General features: G+C 40.5%; 1 protein-coding gene across 6 annotated transcripts in view; it reads left to right on the top strand.

The window, feature by feature from the left end:
- PID1 (phosphotyrosine interaction domain containing 1) overlaps nt 1-20866 on the top strand; it is a 79179-nt gene that overhangs the window by 14533 nt on the left and 43780 nt on the right. For 3 of the 6 annotated variants that reach the window (XR_014885558.1, XR_014885559.1, XM_085233180.1), the window contains exon 2: nt 17490-17636. Coding sequence is in view for 4 of the 6 variants with exons in the window: in XM_085233180.1 (XP_085089306.1) it covers nt 17490-17636 (147 nt within the window). In the remaining 2 variants the exon portion in view is untranslated. Of the gene's footprint in view, nt 1-11742; nt 11762-12423; nt 12556-17489; nt 17637-19709; nt 19813-20866 lie in introns of those variants that run through there. The other 3 variants (XM_085233181.1, XM_085233182.1, XM_085233183.1) reach the window with 3 other exon arrangements.

Here is a 20866-nt window from a genome sequence, read left to right as displayed (position 1 = left end):
CAGCCTGACCCTCATAGTTGGGGGCTTTATTAGAGCCTTATTTCTGTGGATGTGTGATTATGTGCAATTTTCTCTTAAACTGTTGGTGTTTTTTTTCCCATATCTGTTAGTGTAGCAGGCAACATCTATAACAGTGATTCTGAGATGCTCAGAAACCTGGAGGCAAAGAGAAAGATTCCTAAATGTTCCTGCACTCTTTCAGTTCTGACTATTTCCATACTAGCAGATGTGTGAAACCCATAAATACATGCTGTAAATTTGTTCTCCTGTGTTGCAGAACATCACTTAGCAGCTCAGGCCTGCGAGTTACCCATGCTCTGTGCGTTGGTATGCGAGTGTGCTTCTGTTAAACTATCACAGATAGGGATCTAAAGCAAGCTGCAAATTGAAAAGCCATGCCAATCAGAACAGTGAAAGGAGGGGAAATGCTCCTAATAAATGCTGAAGTGTAATAGTAAATATGTGCGTGTTTTTACAGGAAAAGCAGGGCTCTCACTTCTGCACCATTTCAGCCATGTGTGTATTTTTACTGACAATGAATGAGCAGCCACTCGTGCCAATAGGGCTGTGCTCTGAGAGTGAAGTAAGGCCTAATTTCTTGCAGGATAGCATTTGGTTTTTTCTAAATACTAAATCTTTCAGTGCACATGCATCTCTTCTGGAATTGAAAACATCTTTTATTTATTGGGTTGAGCTGGCAGCCAGCACAGAAAGCAGTCTGCATTATGTTTATCAATCCATGGAGAAATCCAGTTCTGGAGAGCTTACTTTTCTTCTGCCAAGAGCATCAATGGAAAGTTTAGCCATCTCGCATCATCATTTAAAATTATTAAAATACAGCCAGTGAGGAAGGTGTTTAATTCATTAAGAAAGGCGGAGAAGACACTGGTAAGTTGAGCGGCGTGGGTTCCTTATCCCAGTGCTTTTTCTGTGCTGGGTGGTCCCAGCCCTTGGGCAGCCCCTGCCTCTGGTGAGGCTGTGGCTGGATGGGAAGGCTACATCACCGTGTGGAGTTCCTCTGCTGAGCTGTTACCTGTAGGCTGTTGTTTGGGAACTCTGATTTAAACCATGCTGCCACCTATGCAAAGTCTATTCGGTGGAAATAAGCCGGCTAGTCCCGACATGTTCATTTAGCTATACCGTTCATTATAATTTGCCTGATTTAAGCTTTGATGTGTGAGTGTAAAAATAAAACAAAATGGGTCATGATCGTTTCAGGGTTAGGCTGAAAACCTCTGGTACAGAACTGTAAATAAGCCCACAGTGCTGTGTGAATGTGGAGGGCGTTAGATCTTTTCAGGCAATTCTTGCCTGTTTGGAGAAGTGGGAATGTGTAAAAGTTTTTCCATGTAGCTGAGGAAATTCTAAAAGTCTGAAGTACTGTATTTAACTATTGGAGTTATTAGAATCCTCACAGGAAGTTTTCTTGCGAAAATTGTGACAATCGGTCTCACTAACTGAACACAAGGTTTATTACTATATGAACCTGATAATTAGTTTGTAATTCGTGCATAGACATTTAATCCTGGTGGTTTTCTTGCAGCGAATAATTTGCCTTTTGTTTGTTGAGGGTGTTTTTTTTTTTTTTTATGTGAAAACAGAACTCCCATTCATGATGGGCACAGCAAATGTAGTAAAACATTATCATAGCTGGGATTTGTTGTACACTATGGATTTATGTCAAGAATGTTAATGATTTGTTTATGAATAAGTGAGCCTGTAGTATTGTGAAACAATATCTGGCAAGGCTGCTGAATGGACATTTTGAGAGCAGAGGATTTGAAACTGAATAAGCTGCAGATATTTGTATGTCTCAAGCTAGTCATAAGTAGGCTTATGGATTTTGAACAGAAGTGTTTATTTAATGCATTATCATCTTCTACTGTACTTATCTGCCCTATGTCGGGGCCACTCGAAAACATGCAAAGAGGTTGCCAAGTATTTTTTTAAGGGCAGTCAATCAATTTCTTGTGGCTTTTATTTAAAAAAATATATTTTTTTTCTTTCTGCAAAAAAGAAGCTTGAAACCTTAAGTAGAGCAGTGTGATGCTTGCCAAATTGGTGGAAAGTAGGAACGTGCTGTGCATTTTCCGTGTCTCACTTGAGTATAGCACCTAGTTTATCAGAAGAACCACCTGTGTTTCCTGATGAAACATGCGGTATGGTCCCTGATGTGTACTTGGTAAGGGTTTGCCACTTTCCTCTGATGCTTATTTTAATGGAAGGATACCTGCTGATGAGTAGGAGAGGTTGTTCATTCCCTGGCCATGCCAGTCCAAAACCAGCATTGCCTGTGTTCTGGGGAGTGCTCGTGAGAAGCAAAGTCATCCCTTAGATGAAAAATCTGGAGTCTGGATCGAGTCTCATCCCAGGTTACGATTCCTTGCTTTACTTGTTGCAATTTGCATGGTCCTACTGTGTACTCTCACTGCCAGCATGCCAAGTCAACCAGCCAACAGCCCATATCCAGCAGCACAAAGTGAGAGAAATGGCCTGCTATGCTCCGTCACTATTTTGAACTCTGTCCTTAATCAATCTTTTTACATAGCACATGAGAATATTGTAAAGTTTCAAAAAACTGATTATAATATTTCCTCTCCAGTTGTCTTTCCTGTCATTAATTGTATAGCTGGTGAAATGAGTATAAATGCGTAACCCCAAGAAAGAGTTGTTGCTCAAGTGGGATTTGTGCATTTATAAAACTAGCTAAGCTGCCTGAAGAACTACAGGTGGAAGATGCCTTGTTGATGGCTGTAGCAGGAAGCTTTGCCACTGACTGTGCACTATGTGCACCTGAGCCCAAAGCGTGGGGACCCTGGTGCTGGATTTGGGGTGTCAGAGGCAGCTGCTGTGCAGCCAGGCTGCTGCGAGGAACGTGATTAAGCTCTGCCTGAGAAATGACAGCATTTCTGGAAATGGGGTCTTGTTCTTTTTAATGAGCTGGGCTATCAGCTCTGTATTGTTGGATGGTTAAAATGGAGCAAGAACTGCTTTAACATTAAAACTGTGCCTGGAGGACTTTTCTGAGAAATTGCTTATGATTATTAAGTGAATATAATATAGTAAGACAACTTAGCTTCTTTGCTGTGCTTTTTTTTGTATCAAACGCAGGTTTGAGAGTTGAAACATACAGATGGAAAATAATGTTCAAGTGGGGATGACTTTGGAAGCCTTGCAGTACCCTTTGAACATAGGTAGGGAAGAGAAGTAAGACAATTTATTGAGATGCAGCTTTTTAGAAAAAATCTAATTCCTTCACAGTATGATGTGATTGTGTGCCAAGCAGAAAGGTGACCAGGGCCAGTGTGGTGCAGGCACTGAATTGGGAAGTGTTCTCCAGACCAAATGTGCTGGGGGTAAATGAGCCTGGTATTGCTGGCTCCTTCTACAGCGTATGCACGTGCACATGTAAATGAAGCAATAGCCCTTTCTGTGTCAACTGTGGGTGGTGAAGCAGCAATGGTGGGCAGACTGGCGGTGGTGTGACCCGGCGTAGCTGTAACAGCTGGCAGCATTCTGTGCAGCCAGACAGAGCTGTGAGTGCTGCCGCCCCACTGCTGTGTGACTGCTGAGTTCTGTCCCCGTGTCCTGCATATGCTGTTCTTTCCGTGGTGCGTTCGTTGGTTCTGCTGCTTTCAGACTGTCTCCTGTATCTCCCTCAGAATTGCCTGTTCTGAGCTGATCAGTCAGCAAATAAGGAGCCCGCAAGCTGCATTTTGCTCCTGTTCTCCGGTTCAGCAGTATGCGCTCAGGGAGGAAGGCACAGAGGGAAGCTGTACTGAAGCCAATGAACTGATTTGTTCTCCATTTGGATGCTTGTGCCCTGTCCTCACTCAGATGCATGCTGCACCATTAAACACTATTAAGTACTGGCAACTTCACAGTAAACTACATTTGTGATCTGGTTACTGTGTAAGCAGAAAAGGCAATCCCAAATCTGCTCCAGGAACAGCTTTATTCCACTGAGTTGGGAATATCAGTGACAGCCACCAGAGCCTGTTAATTTCGAGCTGTACTGGTAATAAATCATGCAAGTGGAAATGCTCATGTCATAGGGCAGGAGTTGAAACTAATCGCTTTTCTACAGATGCTACAGGGAATACAGACGACAGCCGCAGCCCTGTTTCATGTGCTGGTTGAAGCTGGTTCCCTCTTAATCTTATATTAGGCATGAGTATGGCACTGAATGCCGTGGTTTTTAGATGACTTCTAATCTTTATTTTTACAAATAGTCATTTGTAAAATTCGGTGTTTAAGAAGATTTGCTTGTTTAGTTTTCTTGTTGTGCAGCAGTTGAAAACTATTGTCATCCTTATGCATAAGTACTGCATATGATAGCCTGGCCTGAACAACAGAAAAATTCGTTAATTTATGTTCCTGTTTCTGCAGGGATATGTAGCTCCTCAGTGTCTGATTTTCCTGTTGTGCTCTTTATAGCATGGGTGACAATGAGATCTCATGCAACCCAACCAGTGCTTTAAGATGTGAAAAGCAAAACTTGGAACGTTTCCGTTATGGTGGTTGCTGGATTACACCCAAGAGGGAACAGGCTTTGTTGGATGATCAAAGGTCCCCTGCTCTCATCAGCTGCTCAGAATGGAGCAGACAGATGTTTATCTATCTGATTGTCTTGTAAAATTGTAGATTTGGCTTGTGCAAATAGCTGTGCACGCAAAACGTTACTGATGTTATTTCAGGGGCTTTTCTAATGTCATCTGAAAATCTGTTCCAGTCAGAGAACCTGGGATCTAAAATTAAATAAAAATCAAACAGGGATATCTTCCGCTGCTAAAGCCATGTAGGCCTAGAAATATTATAGTTGGATTAAAGCAATATTGGAACGGAACTGGTAGCAATTGATTGATGTGGAGTCAAAGTTCTCTCTCAAAATCTGTGACTAGTTAACAGCTCACCCAGACTTTTAACTTCTGAGGTTATCTGCTTCAAGACTTGCTTCTGGACCAAAGCAATGTCCATCGTAAGCATCTGGCTTTGAACTCCTGCTGTCTTTCCCATTGAAAGTCAAAAGCCAAACCTTACTCTGAGCACATTCAGGGCATTTTGTGCTGCATGTTCTTAAACAGCACGTTGGTAGAGAAGACTTTGCAGGGGGCACTCTTGGGTATCTTAGCAGCTGCAGTGCAAATCCTGATGGAAGTGAGTGGAGATGAGGCAGAGCCTTGTGCAGCCATTGCATGATTCTCTGTGTTCTGCGTATCTCATCTGATAGAAGCTCTCCACTGAGTTTCCCTTCTGTTGAAGGTACTCCATCAAAGGAGTTGGTCTTCATGACTCAAGCCTGTGGGTCAGCCTTTACGTTAATTGCTGTATGTTATCTTTCCAAAGGTAGGAAACTTCAATGAATGCTGTGAGCTGGACAGTTACTTTCCTTTGTAACAAACAGTGGCAGATTTGCTTCAGAAGTCCCATGTGGACTCCTCTCACTTTGCAGAGTTGGGGCAGGCTCATGCAGAAGTGGTGCTGGAGGTTCATACTGAATCTCTGTGTGCATCTACCCACGTACCTCACATCTGCAGGCTACCTGCTTACTGCCATATCAGTAAACATTCGGAATCAGGCTTTTTTTTTTTTTTTTTTTTTTTTCCCACATGACTGTCACTGACATCACTTATCAGTTTGGTCCAGAGATTTTTTTGAAGGAACTGTATGTCCATTATACATGCAAATAGCTTAGATAAGTGCAGTTCAGAAATAGGGCTGCAGCATGAAGAGTTCAAAATATAAGAAAAAGTGAATAATTCAATTGATAACCCTTGGGCTTTGTGATCAGAATGCAAATAACAAAAGCTACAAATCTGAGCAGAGAGACATGCTATAAAAAGCATTATCACAAATTAGGCGATAGAAGGCCCATTTTTGCATGGCAGTTTGCTGGATTTATTTTGGCAATTATTTATTTGTGGCGGTCGTGTTTGTGCAAATGGAATTTTTAGCAGTCTTGTTACAGAGGACTGAATATATAAAGCTGTTCAAACATTTTGCATCAGAGTCAGGAATTTTTTCAGCCAAATAAACATCTTTTTTGATTAAAATAAATGTCTCTTTTTTTTTTTTTTTTTCTAGATGAATGACTAATTGATATTCAGAAGATGCAAACCTTTAATATTTTATCAGAGGCCCCTAAATTCTTTCCCTCCCTTTTTTTTTTCTTTTTTCTTTTTTTTTCTATGGTAAATAATTTAGACTGCAGATGCATCAAGTTTGATAAAAGGCACCTTGTAAACATCTCTTACAGTTCTGCGTTTGGAAGGATGCTGAAATAACTCCATCAGTAATGCTTATAAGTTAAATTGAATGGGGCAAGGGAAGAAAACAGTGGGGAAATGCTGGGCAGGCAGTTCATTTATTTTAATTTTGCAGATTCTTTCACATTTGTTGACTAGTTGCCCAACATACCCACATCGGAGACTGTAAGTGTCCTGGGCATTTTGAATATTTCTATCGTCTTGCATTACAGGAGTGTATGTTAAACCTGTATCTAGGGGAGTTTGCAGCTCTAAAAGCTCAAGCCCTTTTCCCTGGTTGACATTCTGTATTACTTGATTTCCCATAAGCCTGAAATCTGTTTTGTTTGTGATAACTGGCAGAGTTTATACAAGAAACATTTAAAAAACGAACCTCACTCATTTACATTCCTGTGTCTCCCACAACTTCATTGCTCACAGTAGACTCAGAACTTGCAGATTCAGAATGGATTGGCTTTTTAAAAAATTGTTCTTTTATCAATCTATTTGTAAAGGGGCTGATAGTGGATTGAGTTTAAGGTGATCATTGGTTTGAACGGAGGAGGAAAAAAAGGGTGGAGATATGCTGAGACAAAGGCTTTGCCTATTCTGTTTGTCTGCTGCTATGCAGGATTGTTTGTTCTGCAGACATTCTCTGCATGGAAAACTTGCCAGTCACTGCTGTGTCAATCAACATTTGGAACAGATTGGGCTAAATTAGAGTATAATTACCAGAAAAAGAGGAAGTCACCTTCCAAATGTCAGAGGTTGAATGATGATCATTATACAGGTCTGAAGTCTTAAAATTATGCCAGCCTTGCTGGAAGGGAACATCTGTACAGTTTTGAGCTCTTGTTTAATATAGTTAAACAATTTAATATCTCTGTCCTTCGATACACTTCAATCCATTGGTGATGTTGAATTACAAGACTGAAATAGTAATGCTTACTGCTACTGTACAAAGCACTAATAATGCTAGAGCTATAGGTAAATGCAGCAGCACATGTAAGGCAGCAGGAGAAAGGGGACTAGTGCTGTTCCTGCTGAGCTTCACGCATGCTTTGCCGTGGATCTCTGTGGAAGCAGAGATAGTTGTTTCATGGCATATGGGATTCCTAAAGACTGGGATTTGGTTGTGAATGAGTACGTGTTTCCAGAACGGAATTACATGAGTTTGTTTAATCAATTGTGGATTCCTCCAGAGTGACGCTGCAGTGCCTGTGTGAGGAGTTAGCTCTGTTTAATTGGTCCCATATGTACTTGCAGATAGTATATTAACCATGCCTTGGGGGGAGAAGGGCTTTTGGTTGAATCTCATAGTGCTTATTTTATTTCTTTTCTGAAGAGTTTTTTTTCTTTTTCCTAAGAACTGTAGACATATATATACATATAATCACTAGCAGTTTGAAACGCAATACTCAGTAGAGGGATTTGTTGGGCTTCTGCAAAAATATCTGAACCTTGCTGACAAGTAAAGAAACTGAGATTTTTAAAGAGAAATTTCAGAGTATCTCCATGTTTGGGTGCTTAAATTGTAAAAACTCAGGAGCTTAATCTTTGTTCTCATCAAGCATAAAGGACTTGTCCTTTGAAAATCAAAAAAGTGGAAACATCAGTAAACACTAATTACTTACAGAAAACCTTGAAAACCCCATGATTGAGCCGTTACACATGGAGCATGTGGCTGTGAGAGCTCTGTCCTGTGCCTGCATGCTGCAGGCTGGCACCAGCCAAGGGCAGTGCTGTCCCAGCCACTTTGCTTGAACTGTTCTGCTCTGCAAGAGGCTGGGGAGTTTTGCATCTGACTTTTTTGGCTCACCTTAACCAGTGAGATAGTTGCAGGAGAAACAGGAATCTAAATGAGTTGGTTTGATTTTATTTTGTAAAGGCTTCTTGGTGCAAATCCTGTCAATTATGCAGCTGTAGAGCTATGCTGAATTAATGAGATATTTTGTAGAAGAGTATTTTTTGAACATTTTCTGTAGACTTCCCTATTCCTGACATAGTCTCTCTGGTGTGCTGCTCTCATTCGTGACTATAGGAAGTGAAAATACCTACTGTGTGAAATCCCCATGGGGACAGAGGTTATGCATCTACACGGCAGCAGAACCCAAGTTTTGTCTGTATTCTGCATCATCATCCCCAAAAATTCACCAGTAATCACCAGGAATCCTGGCAGAGGTTCCCTATCATTGATAATTTGTTGATGGTAATGAAAAAGGATTAATACTGAGGAGGAGATGAAATGCCTGCGAGTAGAAGGGTGGCCAGAGGGGATTTCTGGGGAATGTGTGGTGGGATACTGGTACTGAAGGAGGCTTCCCAAAACAGAGGGTGTTTGGGGAAAAGCAGCTGGAAAAGCAGGTCTGTTCACTTGGAGATGGTGTCTGTCCATTGGAAATAGGAGGACCTGGACTCTGAGATCCTCAGGAATGCTGGGCTTGAATCCCAAGAGTGTTTAGGACCTGCAAAAGTCATTGCTGTAAATTAGCACCAAAAAGCTAATAACCAAGGGGCTAACAAGAAGTCAGTGTTAAAATGGGCAGCTTTAGAGAAAGGAGTAGATCATCACTGTCTGATAGCTGTAAATGTAACAATTCAACAGACTTATTCCAAAAGTTCATTTGTTTTGCATTTAACTAAATACATAAACATTTTTGGCAAGAATTTGCACTCTTTGTTTCTGGGTGATATTAACAAAAATGCGAGTATTTAGCAAATAAATCATGGCACGTTCCCTGTTTGTAACAGGCGCCTCTGTCATTCAGTTCATAGCCCTGCCTCAGAGCATTTGAAAGGCAAGAGGGAGATCACTGAGCTACAGAACTGCCTAAGAAGTTATTGATTTATTACAAAAAATGAAGGAAAAGAAGGAATGTGACTGAAAAGCTTTTTTTTTTTTTTTTTTTTTTTTTTTTTTTTTTTTTTGAATGGGCTGTGCTGGGGAATGTAGTGGCTGTCTGGCAGGTATTGTACACAATGGGCTCTCCCTGCCAGGCCTGGAGCAAGGAGAACTTTGTAAAGCATCCTCTGACACAGAAATTATTGGAAAGCCTCCAAGAGCAGATTGAAAAAGCAACAGCTGCCTTCATGCTGCAGGATTCCATTGTTTTAATATTGGGCCAACTGTACCAAATAACATCTACTGGAAACTCATGTTAGAGGAAGGAGATGTTGAAAAGGAGCTAAGGGGTCAAGCTCAAAATCAAAGTGAATGAACTTGACATATTTATGCTGCTACATGTCCTATTTTGTTCTTTCCTTTCTTGTCAGTCTTTATTTCTTCATTTTTTCCACTCTTTTGTTTCCCTTTCCCTTTTTTTTTTTTTTTTTTTTCCTTCTGTTTTCTTTTTAAACCTTTTGTCTTGTCTTGGGCTTATGTTCAGGCTGCCATTTGGCCTGAAAAATGCTGGGACTTGCATGGAGAATTTCTGGCACACTGGTACTTTTGGGCGTGTAATCTAGTAAAAACTCCAGGCTTGCACACAGTCACAGTACTCCTGGGGAGGTACTGCTGTTCTGGATATGAGGAGGTGAACAGCAGGTAAGGGGGATGACTTTAATTTCCTTCAGTGCTATCCCAGTGAGTGGAGCTGTGCTACCCGGGTTGGTTTCCTTTGCTGATTTTTGTGTGTAGCTCGAAGGCCAACATCATCAGGGAAGGGAAGGAAGCAGAACGCAGTGTGTTTAGGAAGCAGTTAGTTATGAGTACAGCTCAGTTGATAAAGTCGGATGTGCAGCTCTCAATACTTCCTTATAACTAGTAACTAATTTGTGAATGTCATTTTACTGATGCTAAAAAATGTTCTACTGGTATAGGATATATGCCATGAATGTTGAACAATGGAAAGATCCAAACAGTCATGGTTAGATGCCCATCTTTCATCCATGTGCATAATTTCTACTGAAATAATGGAGTGGGGGCTTGGTTACTGCAATGTTCAAAAAAACAATTGAAAAGCTATTGTAGCACTGTGATTTCTTTTTTTTTTTTTTTTTTTTTTTTTTAACCTTTTCCACTGATATTTTAAAGATTCATTATTTTTATTTTCATGATTATTAATACCCTGGACTATTGACTCTTTTCTATTTTGATGTGAATTTCTACAGTGGTACTTCAGGTTTTGAGCAATTACAGCTGAAGGGGGTGCATCGTCTCTGAATATCCCATATATTCATATTTGCTGAGGTTGGGGGGTTTAGTTTGGCTGTATAAAGATGTTAAGGGATCACTCATGAAATTCTCATCTGTCTCTGAAGTTCCCTGCAGTTTGGAGGGTGTTTGTATCTGGGACTGTGTTTTATTTGGGCAGCAATCCTGCTGATCGGAATCGCATAAGCTTGGCAACAGGATGGAGGAATCCAGCCAGAGCAAACTCAAAGTACACAGGGTCTGAGAACAAAACGTTTCACATGAATTAAATTGTGAGGAAACAGGAATGCTTTAGTTCTTTAAACTTGTAAGAAAATGGGGCATCATCACACATGCAGTTGTGTGATCAGGGATATTGATAAGAAGTGCACGTTTGTGGGTTTTTTTTTTTAATGGAGTCTTGATGGTTGTGCATTTCTAAGAGATTTGTTTTATCATAACAGGAAGCAGAATATTCCCTAAGAAGCTGGTATTGCAGTGTGGTGGGGTAACTCTCAGTGTCTGCATACAGCAGCATCTTGAAGTGTTTTGGCCCTCACCTGATTTTGGCTTCAATGTGTTCTTGGACTTGCCACCTTAGGCTCCCCATGTCTTTGTCCCGCTTTTCTGTTAACAGTCCTATATCCCTCTTACCCTCTCGTATCCATTTTTCTATATCCTATGGGTTCCTCAGACCTTTGTCCTAACCTGCTCGTCTTCAGTGCTTATTGGAGAGGTCGAGAGGCAACTTTTGTGTTGGCAGCAGGGAGCAGTGCTGGGAGGATGCTGGTTACTACTCCTGGCATTTTCTTCTCTCCAGTCTCATGCCCTGCTTCTTTTGATATTATCTTCTGCTTGGTGTCTGATTGCACAAGTGGTATGGCCAGGGTGACATGAGTGGAGAAGTGATGGCTTGCACTCTTTCACTTTCTGATGCATGACCATTCAGCACGTGAAGGTCTCTAATTCTGGCATGATGTTGCCAAGGTGCTTTTCCCCAGAACCCTTGGTGAGGGCGTGCTGAGCCACACCATGGACTACCTGAGCTCCTCTGCTTCCAAAATATGTCCTAGGGTTCCCCAAGGTGAGTCTGTTGTACCTTCATGCCCACTGCCATTCCCCTGCAGTTTAGACTTAATTCAGACATAATAACCTCTTTCATCTAAGTAGCATTTGTTTTCTGAAAGAGATTGAATGGATTGGGTTTGTTAGGCTGGTGAAATCCAGCTCTCTTAAGTTGCCAGAAGGGATACAGTCATACTAGCTGGATTTCACAAGCCAGGTCTGCCGCAGTATAAAGATTGGTGTCAGAGTCCTGAGTTTGTGCATGCTGATCAGTACTGTGCTGCAGAGCAGGCTGCTGATGGGATGAGTTCTGACTTAAGTAAGTGCTTCCATCTCTTATGTGGAAAGTTTTATTTTAATGTTCAGTCCAATCTTTATATGAACTGCTTGTACAAGATAAATATTGGACAGTGAAGTTTAGCATAGGGAAAGGGAAAAAAATATTTAAAGTGTGTTAACAATATTTGATTAACAAGAGATGGATCAGATGTAACATTTATCTATACTAGATTGCATTGCATTTGATTTTAATAAAAGCAATAGAAAAATTTTCATATGAAATGTGTCTGAATTCTTTTCTTGCTGAAAATCTGGAACTTCGGGTCATAGGTTGTGTCAATGATGGGGTAAACATAAAGGACTACTGTGTTTTTGTCTCCTTTGACTATGAATAAAACTGCAGTGCAGTCTGTTGTACATACGGGCTGGATACTTTGATATGTCACATTTCACTGGGAGTAGGCAAAAGGGGCATTTGGGCTCACCAAAATACTCTTGTGGTTCATTGCACTTGGTTGTGCCCTTGCTCTCCTATGCTGTTGTGTGTTGCTGTGGGATGCTCTTGAACAGTTTGAGTTTGATGCCAGAACTAAATGAAAAGTAGAGCGAGTACTTGCATGAAGTGGTACTTTATATATAGAGGTTATTTTTTATTTTTGCCAGTGGCTGATCTGTTGTTCTGATGTGGATTTCATGTGGCAGTTCCTTTGTAGGTGCTGTGGAAGATTGAGTTGCACTGAAGATTGCTTCTGATTTGGAAAATATTTACTTCAGAGGCTTTTAACTTTCAAAATTACTCTTTTTCATATGTTAACACCTTTGTCTTTGGCAAAAGTAAGTATAGGTATCTGGAAATGTAGTGCTTCCTGATGAAGCTGAATGTTGGTTATAACACTGATGGTAGGAGATAATGGGGGCTGAAGGCTAAGGGGCAGAAAACTTCGTGACTTACTTTCACAATGTCACAACCCCTTTAGTCTGTAAACTGTGTCTATTTTGCTCATCCTTTATTGCTGGATTATAGACTATCATGAATTCCAGGCCATCTTTTAGGAAATTTTAAAATACATATTCATGTTCAACACCTAACTCTTTTTTAGTTCTGTTTATTAAATGGGAGTCTATTTTATTCCCACTGCCTGGTAGAAAATAAAAAGGTCCAGCTCATTCTCAGTACTCAATACTGTGAACAACAGTGACTGTTTAGTTGTGACTTGAAGATGAAGAGCAGTGAAGAAGCATTACTATTACAGATTGTCAATGCCTGCTTTTCTTCTCAATGACCCATTTAACTGTACAGTGTCATAGTTGTTTTCTCCAAGCCATTTGGCCTGAGTTGTGGAAAAGGCTGTATTTTTGTTGACAAATCAAACCAAAATGCTGTGAATTTTTATTTTTAGCAGCAACAAAAATTACGCTTAGATTAAATGCATAGTACCTAGCATTCAATTTGCAAATTCTATGGGATAGTTATCCTAGAGGTAATATATGACTGTTGAGTTGATAAAATGGATGTTGAAAAATGAATCAGATGTACTTGATTCTCATGTTGAATTAACTTGTAGCTAGGAGGGTCAGTGATGATGGGCATTTTATGTGAATAGGGAGCACTTTGAAGGTCACCAATCTGCTTTTCCTCTGCAGGAAATACCTTGGCTTGCTGAGGGTTTGATATATCAGTTATATACTATTGTATCTTTTCCTCTGTGGAAGAAAACACATTAGGACTGCTAAATTAAGCAATAAAAATGATGGAAGTTGAATTCATGAATAGGCAAAACCATGGTTTTACATGAAGATAGTTTTCTAATATTAGTAGAAGCTTTACTTAACTCTTACACTGAATGGTGTCTTGTTCAGCAAGTACAATGTTAATTACCACTCCAATCCTTTCTTTGTCAAATAAGCTATTTTGTTTGTTCAATGAATTTTAAAACTTGTTGCCAATTTTTTATTTTTACATTGCTTCTAACATTTCTTTCAAACATAGTCTGTGTTAGTAGCACCATCTAACTGGATAAAGGACAAATAATGTGCAGTTTTGAACTTATGTATTTATGCTAGATAAGATTCTGTTCTTTTGATGATGTTCAGTATAAGTGAACTTAGTGATTCTGGCAAATAAAATGTGAATGGTATAATGTTCCCTGAAAACTTATTTGCTGAAATTCCAAAGTCATACTTTTCAAGAACTTTGTGAACTTAAAACACTTTAAAGAAATATTCTGGGTTCACAATAGTGGAGAGCTAAAGCCTTTTTCCTCAAAAAAAAAAAAAAAAAAAAAAAGTTCCAAAAAACAAAACAAAAAAAACATTGGCTTCTGTTATATGTCAGCATTTGCCAACGGTTTCCGGAGGAGATGCCAGTTTGGAGTGGAAACTAAGAAATGGATTGAGCGAAGCACTTTATCCTGTTCTTGGCTTAAAACACATGAATAATCCCATTGACTACCCACGTGTGCTTTACTGGGACTGCTCACATAGTGAAAGCTAGGCACGTGTTTAAATAACTTGCTTATTTGGGGTTTCACTGCATGATGTCTCCTGGCAGACTCTTGACTTTCTTATGGCAGCCATCATATGACCTGTGTGCAGGGAGTGCAGCATTGTCTGCACCAGCCACGCAGTCCATAGCAAAAGGATATTTCTGTGTCCACCCCCAGCCAGCCCTGCACTTCTCTGGCAACCAGTTACTTATCTGCTGCCAATTGTGCTCTAGAGTTTTTGGCAGTCAACCACTCCAAGTTGCTGCTCATGCAACTATTGAATTGCCTTTGGAAGGTGGAGAGTTGTCTTTTTCTTGTTTAAGACCGTATATGTGGTTGTTAAAACATGAAAAAAATGGATTGTCATTATAGCTTTCTGCATTTTGGTCAAAGTGTGGTCTGTATAACGTTGTCAGTAGTCCCACTAAAGTTGATAGAGATGCTAGCAGAGGAGAGGAACTGTACTGGAGAACCAGCTCAATATTCAGGGTCCAAATGGAGTGTTTTCGTCTCTTGAATATTTAATGGAAGCACTGTTCTTTATTTGAGAACTTCTGTGTACAGTTCACCAATGGAAATTGAGCCTTTTCAGAACGTGGAGAGGGAGAAATTAAATGCTGGGATAGAATCTTTTTCAGTTGGATGTTTCCCAACCATTAACTCTGTTTTGATCCAATATCCCACTTGCAAAATAGTACAACTGTAGTTCAAACATACATTTTGGTGAGTTTTTCACCTCCATCTTTTTGTGCATGCTGCTGAGGATGCCACGGTTTCCCTGTGCTCCATATGGAGCTGTGGCTCCCCAGGGGGCGGGTCCCAGGCAAAAGGTCACCTTGGCCTGCATAGTTGGTCTCCAGTGCACTCTTCCTACTTGTTTTCTCCAGAAAGACAATCTCCTCAGCCTGGCAGCAGATCTACAGCCTGCATATAAGAGCCAGACAAGCTGTTGGAGGGAGCTGCATTTGCAGTTCATTGATGGGCCCAGCAGGCCCAGCGCTGTGGTTGGTCATCAGCAGGTAATCAACCCTGGATCTCAGGCTCTGAGCTCGCTTTGTGCATGTTGGGGCTGGCAAGCCTTGTTTGGCCTTTGCTAGCAGCTTCATCAGAGAAGCCTAGGAAATTCCAAACAAAAAGCTGCTAATGGGAACTGAAAAGTGAAATGAAATAGGTTTTCTCCGTGAGCTCAGTAATCCTGGCTGGCAAAGTGCACTGTTATCTTCAGAAACATGTGTCAAAGAACATTCTTCAATGCATAATCATTTTAAACAGAGCCCTTTTTTGCTTGAGATGCGTTTGGGAGAGTGAATGGGATAACATGTAATATGAGCCAGATGCAAAATAGTATGAGTAGATTTCTTTTTCACTGGAAGCTTGAATGCTTGCGTAAACTGCACAGGGGCCCTGAAGTCATTGTAACAGGCTGTAACTTCATGCGTGAGGTAGGAAAGCAAGATTATTTTCACAGGCTGTTAGTGTTTATACCTTGAATATGCTTACAAGAGTGTTGAAAATGCTGTTTATCCAGGATCATAACAATTATTAGATCCAAACACCGATGAGGTTAGGTTTAAACTGTTTCAGAAGCATATTGTTTTAACAGGCTGTCAGGTAGCTAATAAGTGTTTATGGAGTTGTAGGAGGTGTATTTCCAAGAAATTCTCATTAATTTTCAGTGGAAAACTCAAATCCACAAAATCTGTATGAAAGCATTGTAAAATTCAAAGAGTTGGATTTGTGCCCTGTGTATAAATAAAATATTTAATAAGCATTCTCCTCACCTAAAGCACTGATTTGAAAAGCAAGGACCTGAGTTTCAAGCTCTGATACAGCTTTTTTGTATGATTCTGGGAAATCACTTAGCATCTCTCTTTCTACAAACCAGAACCCATACTGTTCCTCTGCCTGGCAGAGGTGAGGAGGAGGCAAAGGAAAGGAGTGACTGCAAAACAATTTAAGAATCTCCAAACAATACTCAGAGCATACAGTTGGTTTTGATAAATGTAATTTGGAGTCATTGCACATCTAATAACTGCTGATATAAATGAGTCAAGTTATGAAGCTTCAACAAAAACACCTTTTTTTTTTTTAGACAGAGCTCTGGTGTATTTCTAGCTGGAATTGATTTGTTTCATATCTGCATGTTTTACCCCTTAGGTACACTGCAGCAAGTGAACATGTTCAGTTTCTCAAATCAAAGACAGTTTAAAGATGCATCCAAATAGAATATCCTGCTTTGAAAGGGACTCACAGGGATCATCATGTCCAACTTCTGGCTCCGTAGAGATCCACCCCAAAAAAATCAAACACTATGTCTGAGAGCATTGTCCAAACTTCCTGAACTCTAGCAGCTTGAGACCGTGGCTGCTGCCCAATCTGACCCTCCCCTGATACGCTTCTTGCTGTTCCTTTGGGCCTTATTGCTGGTCACAAGGGAGAAGTGCCAACACCTTTGTACCACACAGTACAAAGATTTGAAGCAAGACTATTTTATTGAAATGTTGAAAAATTTCTCTGTCTCTTCTGATTCCACCAAATTGATTTAGAAATCTTTCATGGACTGACCTTCTTCACTTATGTAATTGCTGAGAAGCTTTTCATTCAACAATGTTAATGTTCACTTATATAGTTTGTCTTTCGAGTTTGGTGGGTTGTTTTTTTTTGTTTGTTATGACAAATGGCAAGTTTTTGGTGACATCTATTAGTTGTGTACAAGTAGAGGCATTTGCAGTGGAAACTAGGGGAACAACTGCTTACAGAGATATTTTAAAATTCATACACTAAAGGAAAACCAACGAGGCACTCAGCTTGATGAGAATGATACTTCTGGTTACATCAATTGGATGAGGTTAAAGTACAGAGGAGAGAAAATGAGAAAGGATCTTTTCTTCGTCCCTCCATATTGTCATTAATAGTGGGACTGGGTCTATGAGCAGTTTTTATAAGGTGCCTGGGAGTGATTAGAGGTTGAATTTAGACCCTTTTGGGGACATATATGGATTCTAATGATAATTAGACAAATTTGGAAATGTTTTCTCAGTTCAAAAATCATCTAATATTGTGTGTGTGTGTATCTTTTTAATTTAAAAATAGTCTCCACGCTGCTAATAGTAATAATGGACAGCTTTCCTTTATTTTTTTAAGTTATGAAACTTCTTTACTCTCCCCATGGAAACTTCCAAGCCACTGAATATTAAATGAAATGCATAGACTGGTTCAACTATTAACTCTCATTTTTCTGCACCAGAACTCGAGATAATTGCTTTTTCTTTCTCTGCTCAGCACTTTCAGACCATGTTAAAAACCAAGCTGAATGTCCTAACTCTTCGGAAAGAACCTCTCCCGACAGTGATCTTCCATGAACCAGAAGCCATCGAGCTGTGCACCACAACACCCCTCATGAAGACCCGGGCTCACACTGGATGCAAGGTACTTGGGAGTAAAAATTTAAGGAATGAGACCACTGTGGAGTTGTTGCATGTATATAAGAGGAATAGAAAGAGCCCTGTGCAACCAACATGGTCTTTGTTCTGGAAACCCCATTAACCCCATTAATGACCACTGTTGGGGTTAATTACCACAGGTTTGTGGTAAAAGATGCTGGTGGGAGTTGAACAGAAATTCAGGGCTTCCGTTCGAAAAAAAAAAAAAAAAAGAAAAAAAAAAAAGTTGAGATGTGTGGCGCAGTACGAATTATGGAGAATTTCTGACATCCTCTAAGGAACATCACTCCGTGTAAACACAGTAATTGCTTTCTGCAAGTTATGGCATTGATATAGGAGATGAAGGGCCAAGTGTTGCATATTTGTGGTAAAAGACTCTACTATCAGTATAGGTATAAACTTACTCAAACAGAGTTGCAGGTTAAAAACGGTTGACTATTAAAAAAAGGGTGTGTGGAGGTAGGTAGTGATGATGGGGGGAAGTTAGACCTTGATTCAGTTAAGCAACAGGATGAAATTGTCCACTTACATCAAAGCATGGCTTCTGAAGAAGCTCTGCTTCTTTAAAGTTTAACAGCTTAAGAGCTTTCAGTGCATTCTTCTGTGGAAAAAATCCATATGAAAGTAGCAAACAAATCTACTCCATGTGCATCTTTCATTGGAACTGACTCACTTGATGGCAGAGCTTGCCTTGCCTTGCAGAGCCACAAGCAGCCCGAGCCAGGCCCCAGCTTAGCCTATGCTGTTGTTCACGGTTTGGCAGCCAAAGTGGCTTTGCCTGGCTCAGTTGTTGGTTGTGTAGGGAATCTAAATGCTCTTGGGGGGTCTCAAAAAATAGAACATGAGCCTCCTTTGATCTGTAAAGCTGTGGAAGAGCTGTTTCCTGATTCTATACGTGCAGGATAAGGCCAGTGTGCATAATCATCTGTGTGGAGTCTTCTTATTGGGAGATCTGATGGGACAGAGATGAGGTTGGAAAAAGCTGCTCCCCAGTGAGATCCGCAGCTTCTTGCTGCACGCAATGCCTATGGCATGAGCTGTGGGTATGCTCTGAAGGACTGTGCTGTGGCACCTCCAGGTCTGGCGCTCCTTAGCAAAGATTCCTGCTGTGAAGTGTCATTTTTGTTTGACGTTTTCCCAACTAAAATAGCTAAGAAATGAGACCATTGCTAGATACTGAAGCAGTACTGCCCTTTGCTGACAGAGTGGAACACAGGTCAAGTGATTCTAATATACTTTGTATGGTAGGTAGCTCGTAGCATCTGCTCTTCCTTGGTGATGCCTTTTGTCCTTTATGTTGACATCTAATGAATTTTTTAGAGAATATTAGCTATCATAAAAACGTTTCACAGAGTATCTGGCTTTCACCCCTACTGAGAGAGAGTTCAGACATAATAATGCTTTCTGAAATCAGTTTACCTCTGTGAATGTGTGCAGAATTTAAATGAGCCTTTTTATTTATCCTTCAACTAAAAGGCAGATTGCAGAGAGGTCTTGAACCCCTCAGTGAGGAAAGTCTCATTCTATATTTAGAGAGATTTTTTATTTATTCATTTATTTTTCCTGCAATATAACATAGTAGTGATGACTATAGAACATCTGCTGTCACATTGCTCCCCTTTTCCTGTCTGTATGGTTTCTCCTTCTCCCCTTCCCCTGTAGCTAGTGCACTTTTGTCTATGCCAGAGCCTTATCAAGTGGTTATGGGGATACGGCCGGCCTCCCTTCAGACAATTCAGCAGTTGTCATTTCCAGTACTTTCCCTGGGAAAATGATTCTGAATGTATGTCATTCCTATGGATAAGAAATCCCCTGTAGTTGTTAACTAAGTGTGCCAATTTTACCTCGTCTCTCTAGCCACAATCTTTATTTTTTTCCTTTTTCTTTTCACTGACTAAATGTATTCTTCTCTAAGGGAACTTACATCTTCCAGCTGTTTCTAGATAATTAGCCTTTCTCTCCTCTTTCACCTCTGATTATTAGTTCCTTGCTGAGTGATGCGATAACAGTGTTGCCATAACAAAGCTGACATTTTATAATTCAAGTTTTCACTCTGTAGGATCTGATCCATCACTGTTATTCCAGACATAAGTGGGGGAGATGTTGAGATGTCCCTGGTACCATCAAGCCTCCATGATTTGGAGACCTGGGCTTTTCAGGCAAGAGAAACAGTATCCAGTTTTAACTTTTTTTCATGAATCATAGTATTTTGATCCTTAATCAATGTTGATTGAAGTTCCTCCAGTTTTTCTATGTAATCCCATTAATGAGATAGCATCATTCTTCTGACAGAAGCTCCAGACATCTCATTTTATTGCACTGCTTTAACATAAGCCTCAGCTGGCACCATCATGTTATGGGAACTTGACACATGCAATTGCTTTGCAGTTCAGAGGTCTGGACATTGGTTTTCTTATGCAATTGCTCTTTTCCTTGTCCTTTCACCACAAGACAAGTTTTCTTTTTTATTTCATTCACTGTTAGCTTCTGAATCCCAAAGAAACAAAACTTTTCTACTGAGATCCAATCTCATTCTGTAATTGAATGTGATGGCTTTAAGAATAGCAGAGAAATAGCTTGCTTTAACTAATCCACGTGGAATGCCCACATAATCTGTAAAGTTAAATAACTGAAGAAATTCATAGAGTCTGCTTCTCTTTCATCCACATTTCCAATTCTGATGCAATTTCACTGCCATTGTGTTTCCTGAAATATTTTTTTTTTTTCCTTAGAGCAGAAGGCTTCAGGCTTGCTCCTCCTGTCACTGTACATCCACACCTGCCTGTCTGGGCTGGCGGCACTATCACTGTTCCCACCCCATCAGACTCATTGGCACAATTTCACCAAACAGAAGAGAAAAGATATTGTTTGCATTGATTTGCAGTGCAAGGCTGTAGGCACACATGTTTCAGAGCTTGTTGTTCTGGTTGATTGTTCAGACAGCAGTTGGCTTGAAGGCTGCTGTTCCCAGGGGACATCTTCTTGCCCTCCTTACCCACACCAGTTGTGTCTGCAAATGGGGAGTGACAGCCCCACACTCAGCAGTTGCACCACTTCAGCCCCACTCAGCAGACAGCCTAAAACCGAGCAGGATTTCTGGGTTCAGTAAAGCACTTAGACCCTTGTGGGAGGTTGTCTGCTTTTTTTAGAGCCATGGTGCATGTTAGGTGAGAGGCAGGTCTTGTGCCCTGGAGGAGCTGCAGCCAAGTCCTTGTG

This window comes from Meleagris gallopavo, chromosome 11, assembly GCF_905368555.1.
Source record: "Meleagris gallopavo chromosome 11, MGAL_WU_HG_1.1, whole genome shotgun sequence".
Lineage (NCBI taxonomy): Eukaryota > Metazoa > Chordata > Aves > Galliformes > Phasianidae > Meleagris > Meleagris gallopavo.
This window is presented reverse-complemented; position numbering and strand designations above follow the sequence as displayed.